A 25,706-nucleotide genomic window follows, 5' to 3' on the forward strand; every position below is an offset into this window, starting at 1 on the left:
AAAGCACGGTTGTCGTAATCAGAAAACTTCAGTACAACCATCAATAATCACCGGAACAGATTCTAGTTTTTTGCAGTCAATAATCAAAGATGGCGGTACTTCCGTCTTTTTAAACATGCCATCGTCTTCAGTGATATTTTCGTAACTTCTGTTTAAAACATTATTGTTACTTTCGAGACTTCTCACGTCTGCACCTCTGTTATTTACGATAATCTCGTAAGGGTTTTCAGAGTTTATTGATGAGCGCCGACTGGCACTTATGACGGTTTCGTAGTGCATAAGTTGTGGTTCTGAAGCACTCTGATAATCCACACCTTCTTCAGAGGCTCCAGTATGGCTAGATTTACTTTCGATTTTTTCTATGCCAATCTCTTTTGTCCTGTGGAAATATAGGTAGAAGGTCGTTGCAATAAAAATACACAAAAGTAACGACTCTACTCCGATAATAATGTAAAGATTGATTTCATCTAGTTTCACTTTACACGGAATTATGGTGCTCCCCTCCTTCTCTGTTGGAATATATGGTTCCTCCCAGGATGAATTCTGCACACTGTCTCCAGGGATAGTTTGCGTAAAGTTCTGGTGCATTTTAAGTACTTTTGTTTTCCAGAATATTTAAGGTCCACCTTTTTCAAAAAGAATCTCATCACACGATTTAGAAAGTTGCAGTGTTTGATAAAACTACAATTAAGTCCATCATTTCACCTTCATTGTGCCGAGTTCTTTTCTCTAATCTGAAAGCACAATGGAGCAATTTTCTAATTAAAGCTAAAAAAAAATGGAAAGAAGTTATAGTACGTGGGCTACAGGCAGTGACACAACATTGAAATATATGGCTATTACACAATAAGCAGAGGTGAACAGGGACACAAACCACAGGCTGGCAGGAGCGCTTCATCAGTCACAGCGAAACACCTGAGGAAGACCATGTATCAAGCAACAAAATGATCATTGTTCTCTTACTTAATTAAAACTCCTGTATCAGGGTATTTAAAATCAAGTTGTGACCATCATGTAGATATAAATTAAATATACTGTTGGCTAGTCTTTCAGTGAACATTGCTTATACTGCATGTTCAAGATAGAATGGAATGTTTACTTGTTATATCTATCATCCGGGCACTAGTATGTGTATGAATATCATGCGTGGATGTGTAAGCCCCCCCCCCCCTTCTCTTGGTTGTCAGAAATATAAAAAATTAAAGGGTAAAGTAACCATAAAACATACAATGACCTTAAACCCTCCATTGAAAGAGGTTTTTATTTATGTTTATTTTTCATGGAATTTCTTTTTTGGTTTTGTTTTTCGCTTTTGGCATTTTTGTGCTTTCAACTAATTAATGGGTCTGAAATTCTTTTGAGTTGGTGGGACCCCCCCCCCCCATCCCCTCCCCCCCAACTTGGAAAAATACTTGGATCCGTGCATGCATATCAAAGATACATTCGATCAAAGCAGCTATACTTGTACATACTTTTCTCCATAATGAACAGAAAAAACATTTCAGCATAGAATAAATCCAGGGAATTTAGTACACGTTGTTGACATATTCAATTTACATCTTTTATTGAGAAAACTCTCTAAATCTTGTATCATGAATTTCCGAAAATGAGTGTCAAAAATAATGCTTGATCAGATTTCTAGATGAATTGAGATAAATGTTTACTTGTTTGATCAATGTACAAGCTGCCTGTGGTATTATGAATGATAATCATTTCCTGTTTATCACTTATTCATCATGCACGTGCACTGTATTTTGCTTTCAATATGATTCTCTCGTCCTTCCAGTAACAAACGGTACATTGGATGAAAAGAGAATCATAAGAACATTGCCCAGTTTCTGAACTAGATGATAGATTATCAAAAAAGAGTCTAAATTTGGATATGTATGGAACATATGATATTTTATGTCACCTTTATTGAAAATGTTTAACTAATCTTTGGAAAAAACTTATTAGTCAAGGTATGGCCTAAGGTATGGACGCACTTAAATTGATTTTTCCAAGCATATTGTGGTCAAGAGACACAGATTTTCCTTAAAGAAACATTGTGATAATATGCAGAAAAAAACAAACAAACAAACAAAATAAATAAATAAATGTACCAATACTGATTCAGCATTATTTTTGAGTTATTACAACTTTGATTTCAATCCTGGAAGAGATCTGGTGTTTAACAAAAATGATTATAATTCCACAGAACATTAAAAACAGTCGTGGTAAAACAAATTTCTTAATTGTCAGAAATGCAAGTCACAGTAAGAGGCTTTGTGAATGTAAAAGTATACCAAAAAAAGAAGCCATTGAAAATGTATCTTACTATAGTTAAATGTACTTCCGGTAGAGGATACTTCCGGTAACATTGTATTTATATATAAAATTTTTATATATACACTTGTATAAGAGTGGCCAAAATAGAACTCTGATTCCAGATTGTATTTTTACATTTATTTTCGCATAAATAATTAAAATAAAACGGTGTTTTTAAGTTAAATCTCTTACAACATTGAAACAGTTGGCAAGCTTTGGCTTTAATTCTTACAACAAACCAGAAAAAGAATATTATATATGTATGCATGTAATATCTTTATAGTGTTCTTAAAGCATAATTAAATACTCCGAACAACAGAATAAAAAACAATTTAGACAAGAAAAGATTCTGCATGGTTAAAATACTTTTGGCTGTCCTCTGACATAAAGAGTATGTCAATACCGTACACAGATATCCCTGACCTATAGATCTGTTACTGGAGACCTGACAGGTTTACAGCTGATCTTTATTAATAATAAACCTCTACAGTAAGTCAAAAGGATATATTACAACCAAGAGGACCTAGAAACTAGAATTTTATATAGAACTTTGAAGTTTTAATCTTATAAAAACAATTTAAGGAAAAAAATAATAAAACATACTTACGAACTGTGCAAGATGGGGCAATAAATTTGGTTTTGGGACAACTATACCTGTTTCGTTGAAGATTTCACGTGACAAAACCACCATAAATCACAGCAATTAATTCAAAAGCAATTCGTCTTCTTTTCCCAGTGCATATTGAATGATAATTTTATGCGCTAGTAGGTTAATTTTAATATTTAAAATCGCGCCTTTGTTTTTTCGTCTTTCCTTAACCAACTTATTATATGGCATAATTTAATTCAAGGTGGGTTTCAGATAAACTCTGAGTATTAATTAATTAATTAAGACTTTTATGTTTAATAAGTCTGGGCCCGTTAAATGTGTTAATAAGGTATATTGACAGATTCATAACTCGGTCACACCTGTTCGGCAGAGGATGACCTATCAAATTCATCAAATACAGAAAGGAGAGGTAGCACAATCAACACGTTATCTTTCAAACCTTTTCTAAAGCAACTTTCACACTCTGAGTTTGATGTGGAAAAGGGCGACTTTCCCGGTGGAGATAACGAATGGTATTCGAGCCCAAAAGTCCATTTAACATTACAAAATAGGAGCAGAGCAAACACGGACCTCTCAGACATCAGAGGTGGGATCAGATGCCATAGGGCAGTGAGCATCCCCTGTCGACCGGTCACACCCGCCATGTGCTCCTTGTCATGATCGGGAAATAATGGAAAAAACTGCCGACAATTCAGTGTGTAAATAATTGCCTAACAATTAATATGAAAAAAGTCAGTCAGCATTTGACCTAATGATAGATTTTATTGGCTGACAATGTCATTGTATCGACCATAGAACTTACGAAATGATGACTTTAAAAGAGACTACTGATATTCTTGTTTCATCACCTTGTTTGTCAATAATTTACCTCGTTTCAGAAAAAGTTCATACGTAGAGCATGCTCTGGCGTATCGAATCACCTGAGAGATATAAACCCCGTATGCAGGTAATCAGGGTATATTAATTGCTGCATAAGTATTGGAAATTGACGATTGAAAATTTAAAGTCATCACGTTTAATATAAAGCTCTTTTTGTTAGATTACCATTAACGTCTTTTTCTAATAAAATATCCAAATATGAAACAGATGTGTCAGACTCTGTGGTATCTTTTATCTCAAGCCTACCGGGATATATCGTGTCGACATTAGAATGGAAATAACCACTGTTAATTGACAATACGTCGTCGATATTATATAAATATTGCATGTAGTTGAGTGTAACATTGAAATTTTTCACCCCTAGAAAACTATTTTCAACCGAGGCGCAGCCGAGGTTGATAATGGTTTTCGAGGGCAGGGTGAAAATTTTAATGTTACCCTCAACTACATGCAATATTTATTATTTTATACTGAATGTTTTCTACAAATACATATAACAGTGAGTCTTGTGCGCATAAATTCTGCGCAGGCAATACTTTTTCGAATATCACCCGTTGTCAAGCAATGTTGACCAATACTATGCTGAAGGGCGTGGCTTCATCATTCAGCGGGTAATAGTGTTTTTTAACAAATGTTTCTCGACGAATCAGATTCAACTAATTTACATGAAAGTATAATATAACTAAATGTCGACTTGAAGGCCACAGCAGGTTTTTTCATCTTTTCACGAAAAAGATTTTGAACAAATTCTTTTCATATGAATACAAAATAGGTCTGCTAATTACGAGGCGCAATTGGTACTCATGGGAATTCCAATATATTGTTGGAAGACCTGGTATCCAAAAATCACATAGATATTGTCAATCAGAAACTCGAGCATCTTTTTAATGTCAACTTCAGAGTACTTGTGTGTACAATCAGATTGTTTTATAACAAAGTAATTTTACAAATGACCAATGACAAGGTAAGTAAATTTACGAATTCCATTTTTATTGAAAAAGCATCTGTCAACGATGTCAGAAAGTCTGGACTTTAATTTATCATGAGGAATAGTTGTACATAAAGTTGAAAAGTCATAACTTTTTATGTTGTTGACTTTGGTAAAATTTTGTGATTTCAAATGTTCCAAAAGTTCCTTGGAATTTTTAAGTATCCACATCTGATTTACACCACTTCTCGAATATATTGTTGCACAGTACTCTTGAAGTTCTCCTTCACTACTGTTAATATCTTACGGAGGAGTAAAGAATGAAGCTTGGTAGAACATTTACTGGAACCCGTTATGTATCTTTGTTTGTAAGGATTTTTATGAAGTTTCGGAATTCAAAATAGATATGGTAATTCAAATTCATTTTGGTTGTTGGGAATATTAAAAATATTCAAAACTGACATATGATTCTGAAGAATTTCTTCCTTAGAAAGGAAGCTATGGGTATAAGTTGGATTACCACCGGTAAAATTAAATCCTAGTTATACAATTTATATAATGAGCCTTACAAACAAAGACAATGTTGTTACCTGCTTTGTCAGCAGGGACCAGAACGTACTGATCGTGTTATCTACCTGATTCTTTCTTCACTTCTGAATTATTGAATACAGAAGGATAAATGGTTTTCATGCCGTCCTTCAGTCGTTTAATGCGAGATTTTAACATATATCTAATACATTTAATCCATTCTGACAAAGTGTCAAGGTCTTCTTTTTCATGTCTGACCCAACGCCTGGTGTAATCCTCTACAGAATCCATAATATGTATAACATTACGAGGCCAGTTAAAGGATCGGGTTCCCTATATTTAGGACCTTTTAAAATTAGTGATCTAAGGTCCTCATTATTAACTATATTTACGTCACCAGTAATAACGTGTCCAGCAGGACTATAGTTATAGGGTGAAGAAGAACATGAACATGAAGGAGGATTATTTCATATTATCCATATAAATATGAATAATCATGACACTGTTGTTCTTGAGAAGATTTTTAAATTTTTTCCTTAATATTCACATGTAAATTTTAATCTATTGTGGCCAAACATAGCCCCTAGAAGCATTATTTGAACAAAATTGAATCTACCCTACCTGAGGGTGCTTTAATATAGATATGACTTATCGTATTCACTCCATTACTTTTATACCAACATGAAAAACAACAACATGCTATGCATGACAGCCAGCCGAGCGTGCGCGCTGGACGCCGTATTTTATTGACAGTCTCCACAAAACAATAAATCAATATATACATACAGTACATTGTATGAGAAATAAAACCATCAAATTTGCAAAAATTGCTGCATATATTTTAATTATATAATTTGAAAATTTTGAAAAGCATCAGGGCCGGCCAGGAAAAACTAGAGATAAAATAATTTTAAAAACTCTAGAAACCTGTGTCCGTTGCCAAGTGCCGCTGGATGCAAAAATTATTGCGACGGACCTCACAACCTACATGTACACCTAATAAAAAAAAAAATTTCCTTATATCTACAAATTATGAAAACTTTGATGTTGCTCGCTTAAATCGGCGGCTAGAAGTGACCAACCTTTAAAACCAGTTCTCTATTGCACATCTAAATCAATTTCTATTGGTCACTCTCTGACCAATCCACACTACATGTGTATAAACATCTTGTCATTAATACAACATTTTCCCGCTATACTATCGAAACGCGGGAAAATATCAAAGTTTGATCTCCTTTTTGTGACTTTGGCCTACTCGCAAGGGGCATGTTTGAACAAATGAATTATGGACATAACGAACAGTATTCAAGCACTTAGTCATTTTAAACAATACAACTCAGGAGAAGAGCAATTAAACACGGACCACCAAAAACATCAGAGGCGGGATCAGGTGACATGGAGGAGTAACCATCCCCTGGCCACACCTCATTTGACCTAATGATGGATTGTATTTGCCGATAAGGTCATTGTATCGACCACAGAACTTACAAAATGATGAATTCAAACAAGAGACTGTTGATATCCTTGTTTCATCAACTTGTTGGTTAATAGCTTGCCTCGTTTTTAAAGTTGATCGTACGTAGAACATGCAAAACCTTAGTAGAGGTTCAAGAAAGACCCTCTGGTAGCAAGCAACCTTTGTTCCTAATATGATCTTTTTTATCTCTAAAATTCAACGCTAAATTAACAATTCTTAACCCTGTGACCTTGATCATGTCCAAATGTGCAGGGTTCAAGGTCATTACATATCCCTGATAACAAATAACTTTTATAACTAAGCATGAGCCTTTAAAAGTTTATTTCAAAGCAATGACCAGACATCTGATCTATTGATCTTTGCTACTTTAGTTACAAGGTTAAATGAACTTGTTGGCATAAGCAACTATTGTACTAAGAAATAGGTAATATTTCATAAATTAGATTTATTAATCTGAAAATGCTTAGTGCCTTATTTATATAGACTAGTTTTACATAAAATAAAATTCTGAAGAGTTCATAAAAATTACATATACATGCATTAATCAATGATTTTCTAGAAAAATAATGTACAATTTGATTAAAAAAAATGTTAACAGGGTGACAGACAAACATCTATACAGAAATATGGGCAAATAAACAGGTTGCTTTCAATTTACCCCAAAGTTAACTTATAGGGGGTATAACAGAATTATAAATAGCAGTAAATATGTACATGAATAAAGAAATAGATATATTCTAAAACAGAGGCGAGTTCTTCACAACTATGTCAGACTAGTAAGCTCCTTAAAAACAATTTTAACACATACTCAGTAATCTATGTGTATATTTTAAAGAAAACTAAATCAAAACATTCTTCACACATTCAAAATATAATAAACAAAAAAAAGAAAAACCCATTTCATCACAAATAAAATTAACAGTACAAATTTAAGACCAGAGTAGAGTTATGCATAATAAAGATGAATTCCTTCTTATCTACATTGCTCTCATAAGGTTTTCAATCTGAAATACAATATAAATTTCCTACTCTTAATCCGCCAATATAAAAGTAAATCATCATATTACAACTTTGTGATTAGCAGTAGGTTTATATTATGTCATCTTCTACAAAAAATTGTAAATATTAATCAAAATGAAATCCAATCTGAGATGAAGACGTTTTTGTTTAAATTTGACATATTGTTACATCTTTCATTGTTCACACTAAAAATCTCCTACCAATAAAAACTGTAAAGATTTGTGACCTGTCATTTAAAGTACCATTATATAAAGTCATACACAATTTACCTTACAATGTACTCTACCTGTTGATTATTTTTCATAAAACTCATACTGCAATAAGATGTTCTTAGAAAAAAATCAGTACACATTATCATGATTTTGAATAAATATCAAATGATGAAAATCCTTGTGTTATTTAAAGAAAATTATACAAAAAAGTAGGGATGTCAACGAATATTCGAACATTCGAATATTCATTCGATGAGTTGATATTCGAATATGAATTTAAGATTCGAATATTCGGTGTTTTTCAGATCTCATAAAAAGAAGTACTGTGATTAATAAATTTTTATTACAACAGTGCTGGGATTCTCCCTGTTTAATTTACTAGCGATCAATTTCCATCTATACTCTCTAATCTTATAGACCTACTAAAATGTTTTGATTAAGGTGTTAAAAATTTATACAATAAATAAATGCTTTATGTATAATACAAAACGTACATTCATAGTTTTTATTAGTTAAATACGATCGGATCTAGAATCGAGGACAACAAAATTAAAACCTTCTTTAAATGTCTTAAAGACGTGAAAAGTATACCTACTTATCAAAACAACTTTAAATGATCATTGAATGAATGTCCGATAGAATCAGTCTAATTCATATTGTAAAGGGCTCAGTTTCAGAATAAATGTGTAAATTACTTGATTATCTCGGGTTGTACGTTATCCTGAATTTTATATTCATTATAAAAGTAAAATTAAATATTTAAATGTAAAATTCTAGAGCATTATTTATGATAACAAAGTAACACTAAAAGTCATTATTCCTGTGAACAACACACACAAAAAAAAAAAAATAAAATACACATCTTCACATTACCCAGTTTGACTGATCCTCTCTCGTTAACAATAAATAAACAAACTCTGATACAGAATGAGCAGAACTTTCAAGTAGTCAAGTCACGTGGAAAATTTTCTAACACAAATAAGGCATGTATAAAATTATCAAATTGCCTAATGAAAATAGTGAATTGACATGAATTACAAAAGAAATAATTGAGATCAAGGAGTTAAATGCCCCCTCCAGTGAACAAATAAATAATTTTTGAGAGGCTTAAATTACAGTTGAACTTTGGTATCTCAAACACGGATTTCTTGAATACCATGGATATATGTCAAAGCTATTTGGTAGTCCCAAGCATTTTTTCTTTAAGTATTTTACCCCTAATATATCGAACCTCGGATATCTTGAAGTTTTTCCTTGGTCCGTTGAGTTCAAGATATCAAGGTTCCACTATATTATACCATTTCACTATTATACTTGTACTGATGAGTAAAACTTGATTGTGTAAACGTAGAGGCTCATTGACTTCAAGATATCAAGGTTCGACTATATTATACCATTCTCCATTATACCTATACTGATGAGTTATACTTTGATTGTTTAAATGTTCAGGTTCCACATTCCTCTGTTCACTCATTTACAATTTTTTTTAAACACTCATGATTTTCCAAAAGAAATCTTAAAATATAATGACACAAATTTTCAGCATTCATTGTGGCAAAACATTTGAAAGAAATGGCCTTTTAACAATCAAATATTTTCCAAAAGAAAACCTATAAAAATATGATTACAAAATTTACACACAAAATTTCAATTTACACACAAATTTCAAAATTAACCAGAAATCTTTAGAAAGGTATCTTATTGATTTATCCCAGGAAGAGTTATATCTCTTATCAAAGGGTTATTTTCAAACTAATCATGTATAATTATTTTTTTCTCATCTTTGTCTTGACCTATTTCACAAGTAGAGGGTATAAATATTCTTTCTCTGTTAACTTTTAAAATCCTTATAGAATTTATTCAACAAAATATGCTTTGACAATAAAAAAATTTCCTACAGGCTAGCTTCAGTGTTTATGGTAGCCGAACAACCTTTATAATCAAACACATAAAACTGATTTAACTACTTTAATATAAAAAATAATTGTAAACTCGAAAAACAAAAACAAAACAAAAAAAAAAAATTTAGCACCTTTTTCATTTTTTCTGACTCATTACGAAAGACTAATTCTTAACCAAATTGACATTGTTATTGAATTTGACAGAACTATATTGTATTTCAGCATAGATAAAATTAAAAATGTATTCAAGAGTGATGCCCCTTTTGTTGAACTCTTTTAGCACCCTCAGTCTTAGAGGCCCTTAATCTGAAGGATACTGATAATTGTTGTTGAGGGTAGTTTACTAGTCTGACCACTTTTGTCATAACAGCATCAGGCCTCTGTCTTTGTCTTCTCTGGGCCCCTTGTTTGGGACTCGAGGGAATGTAAGTCCATCACCACACGGTGTATGGGTAGAAGGGAAAAGAACATTCTTCAAAAATGTCCTACAACAAATACACATAACAATTACAGATTGCTAATGTCCTAATACATACATGTATCAACACAACTGGAGATCTTTAACTGAAGTAAAGACATTGTTACATCATTGATTAAAGTACATGTAACAATGTTACAATGTACAAGTACAGGTGTGAGCTGCATTGCTTCCTAAATTAGAAAATACTTTACCTCCCCTTTCCAAGTCCAAAAAATATCTGCCAGTTTTTGAAAAATCCATAATGGTAAGGGTTGGTATACACCTGTATAAAGGAAACAAAAATAAGAATTAAAACTGTATCCAAATACAGCTTAGATTTTTTTTATTGATCATTCCTACAGTTAAACTTTCAACTGGTATCTTGAACACTGATATCTCAAACACCATGGATATGTTGAAGTGATGTGGTTATTCTTTAAAGCGACAGTACGGCTGCAAAACGTGTGCTTTTTCATTCAAATTTACCCAATATATCATTAAGAAATCAAGTATAAAGTTGATGTAAGCAGTTTGAGAAACAAAAATATTCTCTTCCATACAAAATTAACGTAATTAGAATCTTTCGGAAAATCAAGGGTCGTACAAACTGGAGCAATCTTAGATCTGTTTATTTGTACCACGTGAATTCTAAAACAGCACGTGCCTACACTGTAGAGTTTGCAATTATAATGAATATGAGATAAAAGCAATTGTCAAAAGCAAATTATCATAAATTTCTGATGAAATAATCTAAAATAATAATCGTAAAGTTTTTAGTCTGTTTTCAGGCGAATTTAAAAGAATTAAAAGTACAAATGTTGACGTTTTGTGTATTGGGGTCCGAGAAAGGAAAAACCACCAAGTCATACGTTATCGCGGCATATGTCAAACAAAATATTTTTCTGCACAGTTAAAAAAATTAGCACTTCAAATGGCAACAATGTTTATAAGTCATACATGTAGGTGTATTCTTATGTTGAGTTTACACTATTTTTTTTTTCCTTTGAAAGCGATGGAAAAATGAGAAATGGTAACAAGTATCAACAAACCTGTCGAGTAGAACCTTTGAGAGCCCTGCGTGAGTGTCACCGAGTTACCGTTTCTTCCTTATCCAAGGATTATATTAATCCCCAAACTAAATTATAGTCAGGAAAGTTGCTTTTTCAAGCTCTATTTTCAGTTTCTTTTTCTTTTTGGTCGACTTTGTCAATGTAGCAGGCCTACCGGGCTTCCCCTCTCTTACCATGCTGTTTTGTTTATGAAAACTATGCATGCGTGCATGGCATGGAATGTGGAACCCCGAACACGTTGCGATGTATATATTTACGTCCCATAAATAGCTATTAATTCTAATGAAATAATCAAAATTATTTAATTGTGAAAGTTGTAATTTTCTGAAAGTTTATATATTTATGAGTAGTAAACAAATTCCAAATCTTGTAGGAAAATTTTATCAAGTTAGTTTTTTGATGAGATGCGCCATACTGTCACTTTAAATATTTTACTATTCAACTCTTTTACCACTGATATCTACAACACTTGGATATCTCCGGGTTTTTTTCTTGGTCCTATTGAGTTGGAGATAAGGCAGTTTGACTGTATTTTTACTATCTTATTCCTTTTTCTTTTATCTTACCAGTCTCATTAAATTTTATTCAGTGATTAGTGAGAAAGTGACTTAGGCATTAGTATGTATTATGCCAAAGTTACTTATATTGATCAGATTTGGCTATAACTACTTCCTGTGTAACATTCCTATCCTATATACTTCCTGTTTATCCTTACCAGTCCTAACTTTTTCAGTCTGCTAACTTCCTTCCTGTTGATGTACACTTCTATATTTGTCTCCCCCAGACTGATCATTCTGACATGCCAGCACACTAACAGTAACAAAGCGATCACCACCGCAGAGCAGAGAACAAACTCATACACCACGGCAGTGTGGTAATGCTGATTCCTCATGTCAACTTCTAGATCCACCCCTGGCTGGTGCTGCCCTTTGTGATTCTGGTTTAAAGAGGAGTTAACTGGTACCGCTGCTATACCTCCCAGGAATGGTTTCTGTGGAGGACAAAAAAAATACTCATTTTTAATCAAAAGTTGTTCAAAATGGTAAAATGAGGGATGATGCATAAAGTTGTAAGACATGCATCATGACACAGCAAAGCTGATTTTGAAATATTTATCTTATATGTTAAGCTGTGTGCATCTTTTTATTGTTATTGCATTCAACATACTGTACTTACATTACATGTATCTTGAAAATATTTTCTACAGCATGTGAATTAAAGGATCTTCTTTTCTTATTATTACTGGGGAGAGGGATGTTGTTTTCTACTCACATTATGGTCTCCATAAATAATGTCGTAAGCCATATTGAGTGGATACAGAACAGCAGGGAAGGGATAGTACTGAAACAAATAAAACAAAAAGACAATGTAATAGAATTGTACAAAATTGTAGGCATTAACAATCTATAGCTAATAATTTGCTGGTCTACATTTTTGCAGCAAATAATTGTAATGTAGTAATTTTCCAAAACCATTACCTTGTCACCATAAAAATGCTGTTTGAACAAGTCGACTCCTGTCACACAAACATAGATGGTCCCTGACAACATAAAAACACAGAACTGGAAGAAGTAGCGATGGTTGTAGAACCCGACACAATTGTTTATCCAAGCTTTCAGGTTGTTAGGGATAACATGGTGTATAGTTTAAGATTTGAGCTACTTTTGTAAAATCCCACACATGTACATGTAAATAGGTGTTTAGAAAAAAATTCCAGAATCAAAAGTATTCAGTATACCAACAACTTTCTGTAACAATTTTTATTAGTGATTTGTCAGTTTGATATCAATCTGAAACAGTAAGTAATAATATTTGTGACTGAGGAAATATTCTTCATAAATACAAAATAAATAATTTACAGTGAGAAAACACAGGCACTTGTTTTGTATACAGGGCATAACTACTAATTTTTCCCACGATGTACCTAACTCAATTTCAGGCACCCCCACTTCTAGCCAGTATTTTATCAATTTATCAATCATTAACCTACTTCAATAAGACATAGCTCACTTCTAGAGACATTTATTGTTCCAGACATCCTTGATCAAGTCTCTTTAACTCATTAACTTCATGACATTTTAAGACTATAGACGGGATACAAGAGCTTCCGGTTACTGGTACAGTGTAGGATAAAACCAGAGACTTCAGAATGAAATCGGAAGTAAATCTTGCAAAACTTTTATAATTCCAAAATTCATAAAAATTTTCACAACACAAACATGTCTACATTCACAGTATTTCATATGTCTTAACAGAGAATTCAAGCACTGATAGTGTCCTACAAGTTTGCTTTGACACGTATACCTTCATTCAATTAACTTTGTTCAGATCTAAATTAAACTATGAAATGTAGAATGTTTTATGTATCTGGCTTGTTACCATTCAAACTGACTGTGCACTTTAGATTAATGAATCAGATTATCTTTCTGCATATGAAAGGATACGGCAATGGTGGTCCATTTTTAGTACACACTTGTCACAAATACTGCAGTGATGGGCTCGTGGAGGCTTGGGGGATATACATTTCTTACATATAGAAACCGTTTCTGGAATCTCCTAAAAAAGAAAAGACTTAAATTATTTTTCATTTGGAAAAGTCTCTTTATATTAAATGGTTTCATGTTATAGATTATTTCTTGTAAAGATACAGTTGAACTTCAGTATCTCAAACACTGATATCTGGTATACCATGAATATGTGTTTTCTATACAAATTTCATTGCATACTGAATCATTTTTTTTCCAACACAGAAGTAAAATTTTTGGATTGGGAAGACATTCCCTGTGTCATTTAACTACTTAAAATAAGACATGCTAGAAATACCTACTCTTGGTGGATGTCCCGGGTCTGTGAAGACAGCCATTACATAATTAAACACAATATTCACAAGGAGCCAATGTCCAAAAATTAGATGGAATACGGTTTTACTGAGACTTTGTTGGTAGACGTGGGGCAGGAGGCAGATGTAGAAGATGACGACCACAGACGTAGTCAGACACACAACCAGTATCATAAAAATCTACAACAATTACAACACTTAATGAGTTACTGTACTTACTGTATTTGCTTAAATATAATAATTGTTGTTTTATGTACTTGATGCATTACTATTCTGCTGCTTTTCTTTATGTTATTATAAGCTATATATACTGTAAATGTACTTATTATGTTAGTGATATTGACATATCAGCATCTCCCACACAATCATTAAGGCATTAACTTGAGAACATCATCGAACATAATTAAATTAGAAACACAAAATTAATTACTGCAATAAATACTTCCTGTTTTCTGAATAGGTTCCAATAAGTAAATGCACAAAAATTTCCTACAAAATTCATAAATCTTACCCTCCCCAAGAAACATAGCTACTAAATAAAAATTTATTTAGAATCCTCTTACTGGTCCAAAGTATTTGGAAAATTTATCCACTGTCCAAAACATTGGCTCTGCTGCTGTTTCCAGCCCGACCATGTACGAGGTGAACTCATTATAGAACAGAGTCTGACGTAGAAGGATAAGCCAGGAAACCAGAGCTTTACATCTGGAAATCAGTCGCTGAGGAAACTCAGTCGCTCTCCAACGAACTCGTGCCATTTCCTGGAGAACACAGACTTAGCACACAAGACGGCTCTGGTTCCTCCTCTTTTTCATTCCGTCTACAAAATATGCAGATAAACAGTGTTTTCATGATCCAAAATCAGAACTAAATGTAGGCAGTTCCCCCCTTGGAAATGTGGTAATTTTTCTCTTATATATACAATATGCATATTTTCCCCATATTAAGCATATGCATATTTTCCCAACCATTTTAAAGATTTCAATGTAAAAATCTTCAGTCTGAAAATGGATAAATAGGCTGATTTTAAAATACAGGTGAAAAACAGGTGAACCCATGGAAAACAAAATTATTTTCATGTTGTGAATACAGTTTTAAGTTTTAATGATTTCAACTGTTTAAGGATATTCCCTTTTCTGTGAGCCTTTATTTTCCAAACTTAACCATTTTAAAAAATATGGGTAAAAAACACCAAATAAAGAAATCAATATCATTTTACTCTCATTCTGGTCATTTTGAAAACAATACAATACGAACTTCCCACTTTACATCCTATCTACATGTAGATTAATAACATTCCAAATTCTCTAAGACAAGAAGTGCTGCAATATGTCCTGGTATATGTAAAAGCTAATTATTTCCTGCATTAGGGTACTGAAAGATGCATTTCCATCAACCCTATGGCAATGCCAAGTATAGTTAAACAGGTTGGGAACAATCGCCCAAATGGGATATATTAACCCGTCTAGGATATAATATCCCAAATGGGATATAAATTTACAGTGCAAAAAAAAGAAAAATTTTTTTGGCTATAAATATCATAAATCTGCATCAAAATACATTAAAAGGAATAACTTTTGGCAAGCAAGTTTTTCTGCAACCCTACGGGTTGTTAGATTGATCCCCAAGAAGTTTACCAACTTCCGAGGGATCAATCTCTTAAACAGTGGTCATACAGAAAAACTTGTTAACCAAAAGTTATTTCTTTATAAGTATCTTAATGCGGATTTATGATAAATAAAGCCAAGATAAAAATTTTCATTTTTTGCATTGTAAATTTATATCCCATTTGAAAATTGAATCCTGAGCATTCTGCTTTACATTATGGATAAATACTTTGAATTCCTAGATACTTCTCTTTTTTTTTGTTTCTTTGTTTAACAGTGATGCAAAAGAATGACCTCTTCTTACACAGTCTTCTGTTGCTGGTTGTTGTTGTTTTAGGTAGCGCGATTTATTCGATAAATAAACAATGAAACAGCACCTTTAAACAACTATCCACAGCTTTTCCAGTTGTCCAAAATATATGTTTCCAGGCTTGCCCCTTTTTTTTTTGATATATGACGTTCCAGGAAAATAACCACGTGCATGTTATCAGTCTAGACGAACTCCAAAAACAGCGTTTCCGGAAGTAAGAAATTGAGACTGAAAAAGACTCCGAAAATAGAGTCCGCGCATGCGCGCACTCACAAAAAATGGCGATTTTTCGGCAAAAATGATGGGTCTACAAAAACTGTCCGTGCAAAGTTTTGGAAAGTATGGCAATTATACCAGTACTCAGAAACGCTAAATAAAAGACTTTGGAAGAGATCGTATTTGTCAGATTTTTGATTTTATTTGCAAAAAAGGAGATATTTACTTTCAAAGTTAACGTTTCATGTCAGATCAATTACAGAGAAAATGATACGTTTTGAGGAGTAAATATGCAAATAATAGGGATATATATGCAAAATGGGACAATATATGTTGTAACTGTTAAAAACCTGACTGAATTTTGCACATAAATTAGCATTCCGGTTTGTAATTTGTGTACGACATCTGAATTGAACGCTTAAGTTTTTACCATCGTTATTTACCGATTTTTTTTATCACATACGAACAGATATTATTATGAAAACATTTTTAAACCTATTATCTGTTAATATGAAGACTTTAAAAACCACTCTTCTAGATATTAAGGGCACAACATGTCTTCTAAAAATGAACTTGTTAATATCTCTGCTCCGTGGTGAAAAATGCGCATTTTCTGATTAAAATAAATACAAGTTGGGTGTCTTCAAAAACAAATAAAAGCACCCTTATTGTAGGATCGACATAGAATTTAAATCAAGGACACAATAAATTAAATAAGAAAATATTTCTTACCGGCAGTATTGAATTCGATGTCGTATATCCAATTCACTATTATGCAAGAGTTTGAAGCGATAAATAAGTCAATATTCACAAAATAATTTAATAAATGCGATTATCCATTCAACAAAAAATAAAATGAAGTAATAATGCACTAAATACACCATTATGCAGCCGTATATTTGGAGAAAGCGAACGACAATCCATCGTTTGTTTACATCGGACGCCATTTTGTCGCAATGCATGATGGAGCCAAAGACTTCATTTTCGGAGTTCACGCTGTTTTTGGAGTTCGTCTAGACTGGTTATGAAATGTAGGTTTTTCCTTGGCAAGGTTGATGTGCAACCGAGAAATCTTTTAACATGCACTTTATTTAAACATTTTTTTACGAAGACAAAAACAATAAGCATATTTAAATAGTAAATACACCACCTGTATCTAATTAATGTTGTCTAAACTTTTGAGCTTGAAGACCACGGTCTCCACCTCCTCCAGGCATTACCATTAGTAATGTTTTTGTTGCGACTACTCGATTCACCTTCTATACCGAAGAGCTCTAAATTGAAATTTTAAACAATTCGGGACAATAGTGTTTCGCATTAGAGATTCTTCTCCGCCAAAAGATTTTAGACATACACTGTATATTTATTACATTCAAAATATTGAAAATACTGTAATTTATCCATCGAATACATATTCTCACAGATGTGTTAATTTCACAATGAAAGTAACAAATTCGCGGCAAAAGTTTGCTTTTTTTTTCGAAAGCGTATATGTGTAGACTTGCAAGATGTTACAAAAATAATCAAAAATATTTACAAAAATATTATTCCTCAATTTAGACTGAGATATATGCTCAAAAGAGTAATTCGCCAGAAAGCTTAGTAGCTTTTGGGAACCTAACAAAGAGAAATAATTTACAAAAACTTTGGGACGGGGTAATAATCTAAGAATCTATTTGTCATGGCGTCAGACAGTACATGTACAAAGTTTCGCCAAGGCTTGTTGGTCAGGTAGTTCAATAGAATTCTTGAGATAATTTGATCTTGGAAACACGCTAAACATCCAAACAAGCCAGAGCATAGGAGCTGAAGTCATTATTATCACATTATACAATACAATAAAATAATACAATATTTTAACTTAACCTATGATTATGGTATTTTTGGCAGCTGAATAGGAAATGAAATTCATCTTCAATCGATCCCCTGTATTGCAAATATTACAAAATCTTTCATCTGTGGGTATAGACAAATGTCTTCCTTCTTCTATGACTAGATTATATGTGCACTCAGTCTCAACCTGCTAATAATTGATATCTCTGTTCTCTACTTTAATTTATCAGTGTATCTACAGCGTTTAAAATTATCAAAAACAATTTGGTAAAATTTTAGTTTTGGTGAATTTTGAATCTTTGCATATTCTTCATGTAAGCATTGATCTGATATTCTTTGCTTTATGCTTCCCAGTAGTGATTTTATTGAATTTTCTTTTTTAGTAATGAATGAAAATTTTTACAAAATTCTTACTTGTTGAAAATTGAAAAAAAAAAATTTAGTCCAAGAGTTTGTTTGGACTGTTGCTTTATAGATTTTAAATGCTTAAGTATTCTTGGAAGTAATAAGATGGTTCCAAAATTTTATACATGAAAAATGTATTCTTGTCCACAGCTAGGGTTGTCTACCTAAATCTGCTCTGCAAAGAGCATGTAGTAGTTTTACAATGTACTAAAATTTCCTGAATAAACTTTATGTGAAATTTTTCAATCATAAAATCATATAAATACCCCAGATCTCACAGCAATAAAGAAGAACTGGTGTTACAATCGATTCAAAAAGTTTTTCCAAAAGTTTACATGGATTATCCAAACCATTGGTTTTCTTAATTATAAGATAGGCTTTTCTGGGCTTTTCCATAAGTACTGATATAGCATTCAGATTTCCATTACATTTTAAAGTTAATCCAAGATAACAAAACTTTGATACTTTCTGAAGGACACTTCCATTATATGTAAACTCATTGATACAAAATTTACCATTTGAGTTAAAAATAAGGACTTTACACTTCTCAGCATTAACCTGTAGTTTCCAGTTAGAACAATATGTTTCGAGAATGTTCAAACAATTCTGTAACCCAACCTTACTTTCAGATAATAAAACAATATTATCAGCATATAATAAACAATTTACAGAGATTTCACCAATTTGAACAATTCACAATTGAACAGGATCACAATTGCTTGTTTTAAGTTCATCAACAATACCATTAATAAAAATGTTGAAGGGAGATGGGCTTAAGATATCGCCTTGCTTAACACCATATTCAGATGTGAATGCTTTATATTGAGTCCATTAGCAAACTTTATATTGGTTTTCGTACTCTCATACATAGAAAATATGATATTGAACATATTGGTGTGTATAATGGATTTCAGGAATTTATAATAAAGTCCAGCCCTCCATATAGTGTCAAATGCTTTACTTAGATCGATAAAAGTTTGCATAAACTTTTTGCTTTTTTGTTTTTATAATATTCCGATATAGTCTTGATTGTAAAAATATGATCTGATGTTCTGCTTTTTTCTTTGAAACCAATTTGATTTTCACTAATTAGTGATGCATCCTTGATCAAATCTAGGAATCTGAAATGAATAATCCTATTAAAAAGTTTTCCTAAATTTGATATGATGAAAAAAATATACCTCTGTAATTACAAGGATCAAGTTTATTACCAGATTTATGTAAGAGTACGAGAATACTTTCATTCCGTAGAGTAGGAAATTACCCTGAGTTTAAAATAAAGTTGAAAAGATTATAAATGTAGTGGCTTCAGTAATACACTACCTCCATTTTTTAACATTTCATCTGAAATAAGATCCATGGATGTACTTTTACCTTGTTTGAGATTTTTTATGGCATTCATTATTTCTTGAGTTGTGATTGGGGGACTAACATCATTCTCTAGTTTCTGTTTTAAAACATTAAACTTATATGTAATGAGTTTGTAGAAATCATCCTGATTGCTATTCGCAGTATTCAGTGTTTTGAAATACAATGTGCTGAAAAAATATTTCACAGGGAAGATCAGGAGAGGTGTCATGCATATTCTGCATTTTATCTAGTTTGTGCAACATTTTCCAAAATGATTTGGGATTGTATCATGGTTGTTGTTAATTTCACGACAATTTTTTCGTTTGTATGATTTTTCTTCATATTTGCACATTACATTCATATACATTATAGCATACACAACATTTGGCCATTCTTGAATTCATTATTCATGTCCAGCAAAACAGAGAGTCTGAAGCTGGTAAGATCAACATTTGTCGATTATCTTTATCAGATTAACCAGTGGATGTTTATCTTGAATGCATACTAAGTCTCTCTAACTTCATGAACAAAGGAACCGGGGGGGGGGGCACGGGAGCCGTGCCCCCAATAATTTTACCGATATATAGAATACTAGAGAATACCTATTATATATCTATTATATGCACGTGCCCCCTCAATAAATTTTTTGATTGTCAAGGAGTTTTTTGTTGTTAATAGTGCCCCCCCCCCCACAACTGAAAATATATGGCTGTACCCCCCAAACTGAAATTGCTTCCTACGGGCCTGACCTTTAGTAATTTTATAAATCAACACATATTCATAACTTGCAGACGTTTGATTTATTCATAGTTTAAAAAATATCTTAAATCGTGCCAACGTCCTAAATTCGAAAAGGAACTTCTCTTTTGCCGTATCTTTGTTCTCCTTATATACTTATAGATGTTATCATTCAGAATTCATTGAAATTCTTTCAGCCGTTCCGAAGCAAAAGCTAAAATTTTTTAAAACAAATTACGACCGACGACGGCGGACGAAAACTGATAGCAATAGCTAGGTCACGTGAGCGACACATGTGACTTAAAATAATCATTATATTCTTGTATAAACATCTGATTCCATTTATTCAAGTCCTGTAATAACAATTTGTTACGCCAACGAGATGCTTCAGTATATACAGAGTGTACTTAAAGTTGTATATATTTTTTTAATGTTGCCACAAATTTATGAAACTGTATTAGGCTCATACAAACAATTGAGCATTATATCACTTTCATAATCATCATTATAACCATCAACTTCATCCTATAAATTTTCTGAAATACGTATCCAATATATAGCGAGGAGTAGAAAAAATTCTATCAACACTGCAAGAGACTTGTATCATACCATTTTCATAATTTTTATTCTTGTTGCTTTGCAAAAGATCTATAAAAGTTTTTTTTTTCCTTTTATACTTTACATTTATTGCAAATTTAAAACCCATTCTGACCTCCAGGAAAAGCATAATATTATGAAAAGTATGTATATCTTTAAATGCACGTTTAATAAACAGGAGTATAGCATTTCAAAGGTTGCATTATAATAATTTTTTGTTATTCCTATTCAAAAATTTTGTTATTCTGTTTTTAAAACATATCATTCCTATTCGATACAATGTGATTCCTATTCGATAATTTATCATTCTTATTCGATAAATGTAATTTTTATTCGAAAACATGCATGTGATTCCTAGTCGATAATTTGTTATTCCTCTTTGAAATCATGTGATTCCTATTCGATAATTTTGTCAATCTTATTCGATAATTAAATGATTTATATTTGATAAACATGTTATTCCTATAAAAAACATATTATTATCATTCCCATAAGAAAACATAAAATTCCTATCCTTATTGAATATGATACTCAATTCCGCCCCAAAACTGGGATTGAACTCTCGAGCTGCGGAATCTGTCTCCTACCAGTTCAGGAACAGCACACTAGACCGCTCGGCTATGTAGGCAAGTCTAAAACTTGCTTTCGATGCCGATGTAATTCTCTCGGCGCCGTCCTACACTTCATGGTCATGAAGATTGGAATTGAGATACAGCTATGTGGACATAGTTTTATTAGAGGATCTTTATTGATATATACATTTAGTGTAATAAAATTAACATTATTTCATAGCACATTTAATTTACAAAAATTCTTAAACTAACACATCAGCCCCAAGTGAAGACATTTTAATATAGAAAGCACAGAGCAATTCACTTTATAAGGATACTTATTCCCACCCCAACTCTCTCTCTCTCTCTCTCTCTCTCTCTATGATAAATAACATATATACAATAATTCCTCCATTTAAATGTTTTTCCTCATATCTTCAGTTGTATATATATTCATGTTTTTTACATTTTACTGCACGTCAATTAATCATTAAATTCCAAGTGGCTCTTGACAATTCTTCCTGTATCTAAAATGCACAATAAAAAGGGGGCCATTACATTAGACACATCCGACAAACATGGCGGACAGTAAAGCGACAAAATATCCATTGGGCTCGCCGCAAGAGCATATTGAAATGTGTGAATTTCACGAATTGCCTATTGATATGATATGTGAGGACTGTGATAAATTTATTTGTGCTGAGTGTGCCAAAACAGATCATAGAAATCATGATTGGAAAACTCTTCCAACTGCAGCTAGCCTAAGGAGGAGGGGTCTGCTTAACTTTATGAAGAAAATCAAGGAAGAAGATTTTTCTGGGATTGACGAGAAGATAGTGAAGATGTCAAAACAAGTCATAGGAAATAAAAAACTTTGTGACTGTGAGATTAAAAAACTACAGAAGCATTATGATGAGATAATGGCCAGACTGACAGTTATAAAAAAACACCATGAACAAACATTGAGAGGTAATTTAGTTAAAATTAATGATCAACTGAACCATGTGAAATCTGAGTTAGAAAAGAAGAAACGAAGAATTATTGACACTGTGGAATTCTTGGAGGAGAGCAACAGCACCATGTCAGATTACAGCTTGATTGACAACCACAGAGAACTGACAAAAATGCTGTCTGAATTGGAGGTTCCTATAAAAAATTATGAATATTCAGTGACGTACACAAGAGGTGAGATAAACGAGGACTTAATTGAGTCTTTGGTTGGAAGAATTACTTTAGATTTAGATTGCATTGATGTGACTCAGATTAACTCATTTCAATATGGAGATAATATAATAGTTGTGTTAGAGACAGTCAGTGAAGAGGAATGTTACATAAGAGAATTTAAATCAAAATATATAGAAAAGGTCAACAATCAAGGTGCCAAAAGAGGAAAAATTAGTCTCACTCCTAATGACATGTGTGCGACTGATATCGGTGAAGTTTATTTCAGTGACTTAAGTAATAAGACCATCGGCCGTCTGTCACCATAAGGATCCATATCTAGAGTTGTCAGGACGGAACCAATGCTACCAGGAACAATCTGTCAGTCAGTGGACGGTGGACTGCTGGTCACCTTGAGAGACAACAAATCAGAGCATTACAATTTGGACTCGTACAGCAGACGTATCGTGAGACACATCACAGTGACAGAGGATGTCATCCGTGAGTATGAGTACCAGGAGGACGGTCAGACCAGACTGTTTACATTACCAGTCAGAGTCACACAGAACAGTAACAGTGATATCTGTGTTGTGAACTATACTAGTCCCTCTACAGGTGATCTAGTAATTATGTCTTCTTCTGGTCGTATGAAGTCTGTTTACTGTGGACAGAACCTAACAAAGAACTTTTATCCAACTGATGTAGTGTGTGACTCCCTCTGTAACATCCTTATTACAGACCTAGGTAACAAACAGATCCATCTGCTGAGTCCTGATGGGGAGTTCTTCAAGTTCTTGCTAAAAGAGAATGAAGTGAACCGTACTTGCAGACTAACAATGTACAAGTCTACACTGTGGGTGGGATACAATGAAGGCTTTGTCAAAGTGTTCAAATGTAAAATGTAATTATACATAAATTTTGATTGAATTCACTCATACGAAATAAATATATCAAATATTATAATAACAGTAACCTGATCCGAATAGCCTTTTCACATCGAGCTGACAGGGGCGGGTCATCAGATCAAAAGAGATTTAAAGCTTCCTTTGGGGGAGCACAGTTGTATCCTTTGTATACATGTTTAACTTAGATCTCTTCAAATCATTTGAGGCGTCACGGTGGTCTAGTGGAACGGCATTTGATTCGTGATCGGGAGGCCCGAGTTTGATTCTCGTTCGCCGCATCGCATCAAACCTAAGACGTTTACATAGGTTAGTGACTGTTCCTTCGCCAAGCACCCGCAATTAGAAGTGAAGTCATGGGTCTTTCGGATGAGACCTTAAAAACTGAGGTCCCTTGTCACGGTAGGCGTTGGCACGACAAAAAACTCTTACAGGTCAATGGCACTGAGTGCCGAGTGTAGGTCTGAATTTGAAGCCCCTCACCGGTATATGGTGACGTCTCTATATGAGTGAAGAATTCTCGAATAAAAACAATATACAATGAATTAATACATACAATCAAACTTTTGATACAAGGTGGGAGGTTAAAAGTCAGATGCACTCTGTCTTAACAGTGACATCACATTTTTCATAAATTCATAATAGAGTCTTAGACCACATTTTAATAATTTGTTTTTCACGACCTTTGACTTTTTTCTAAAGTGTGGGTGGATGGGTCGAAAAATCAATTGATTTTAAAGAACATATTTACGTAAGAATTTTTAATCCCCCCCTCCCCGAAAAAAGAAAATGGAAAAACATCTTTAAAAAAATCCTTGTGTTCAACAATGTTGAGATCTCATTGATATTTATCTTGGTTATCCTAAAAAATATTATGGTTTGGTCAGATTCATTGAACTTATTCCAATGAACTGCTTAATTGTTTGAACCCAAGACCCTCCGATCACGGTGCGATCGCTCCACAGATCGAGTTACCCTGAGGTTGACATATGAATGGAAGTAACTATTGATAATTGATAAAACACAGTCGATATATCAAGGCCATAACAAGTGTTATCTTCTCGTGTAGAAGTTTCTTAATTTCTGCTTCATGGAATAAAAAAGGAGGTCGGGTAATGAAGGAGCACCATTGCTTCCCATCGAAATTCCTACAGTATGTCGGAAAACCCGGTCTCCGAAGACTACAAAGATGTTGTCAATGAGGATACTTAACTCTTCACAATTACAAGTCTGACGTAAAAGTAGGTCATACAAAAATCTTAAGAGATTCTGCCAAATATTTTGCAGTTTATTTCATTTTTTTTTTTTTGTCAATAATTGTGGAAAAATAATACACATGCTTGAATATAATTTACAAATGCTAAGTCATGATAAAAGTTTTGTTTGATTATCAAAGTATTTAAGTAATAAATATTTGAAATTTTGACTTACTTCTGCTCTTCCTTTATTGTCTTGAGGCCTATTTAAGTGGAACTGTAGATCTGTGAGAAAAATGTATATAACTGATCTGTTGGAGCTGTGGGTCTCTTATTAGTTTATTGAGACCTCTTATCCAAACACATCAGAAGTGGGATCAGGTGCTATGGAGGAGTAAGCATCCCCTGTCGACGGATCACAGTCGCTTTGGGTAGGAACCAAGTTTCGACTCCATAAAATGGTTATGCCATTTATCGACGGATTGGCAACTGCAAGGTCACAGAAAAGGTATTGCCTTTAGTGACTTTTATAGGGGAGCTTTGGGTCTCTGGGTTAATATAACTGACCTATTGGGTGTGTGTGGGTTTGGAGCTGTGAGCTCAGGCTAA

General features: G+C 33.1%; 3 protein-coding genes across 3 annotated transcripts; 2 read left to right on the forward strand and 1 right to left on the reverse strand.

Moving 5' to 3' along the window:
* Positions 1–9,986: 9,986 nt before the first annotated feature.
* LOC133174730 (palmitoyltransferase ZDHHC16-like) lies at positions 9,987–17,539 on the reverse strand. The gene is made up of 9 exons (XM_061309812.1): positions 17,515–17,539; positions 14,795–15,051; positions 14,220–14,411; positions 13,837–13,948; positions 12,871–13,004; positions 12,665–12,733; positions 12,108–12,383; positions 10,535–10,605; positions 9,987–10,347 (listed from the first exon to the last, which is right to left on the reverse strand). Exons 2-9 carry the CDS (start codon positions 14,987–14,989, stop codon positions 10,224–10,226), a joined length of 1,173 nt encoding a protein of 390 aa, XP_061165796.1. The 5' UTR covers positions 14,990–15,051; positions 17,515–17,539; the 3' UTR covers positions 9,987–10,223.
* A 4,877-nt stretch (positions 17,540–22,416) lies between these two features.
* LOC133174775 (tripartite motif-containing protein 75-like) lies at positions 22,417–23,328 on the forward strand. The gene has a single exon (XM_061309870.1). It carries the CDS (start codon positions 22,417–22,419, stop codon positions 23,326–23,328), a length of 912 nt encoding a protein of 303 aa, XP_061165854.1.
* A 33-nt stretch (positions 23,329–23,361) lies between these two features.
* LOC133174776 (uncharacterized) lies at positions 23,362–23,904 on the forward strand. The gene has a single exon (XM_061309871.1). The coding sequence runs from the start codon at positions 23,362–23,364 to the stop codon at positions 23,902–23,904; it is 543 nt and encodes a 180-aa protein (XP_061165855.1).
* The last annotated feature ends 1,802 nt before the right edge of the window (positions 23,905–25,706 follow it).

The sequence above is a fragment of the Saccostrea echinata genome, unplaced genomic scaffold (assembly GCF_033153115.1).
Source record: "Saccostrea echinata isolate AGI-Se365-2 ecotype Australia unplaced genomic scaffold, CSIRO_AGI_Sech_v1 ptg000059l, whole genome shotgun sequence".
NCBI lineage: Eukaryota > Metazoa > Mollusca > Bivalvia > Ostreida > Ostreidae > Saccostrea > Saccostrea echinata.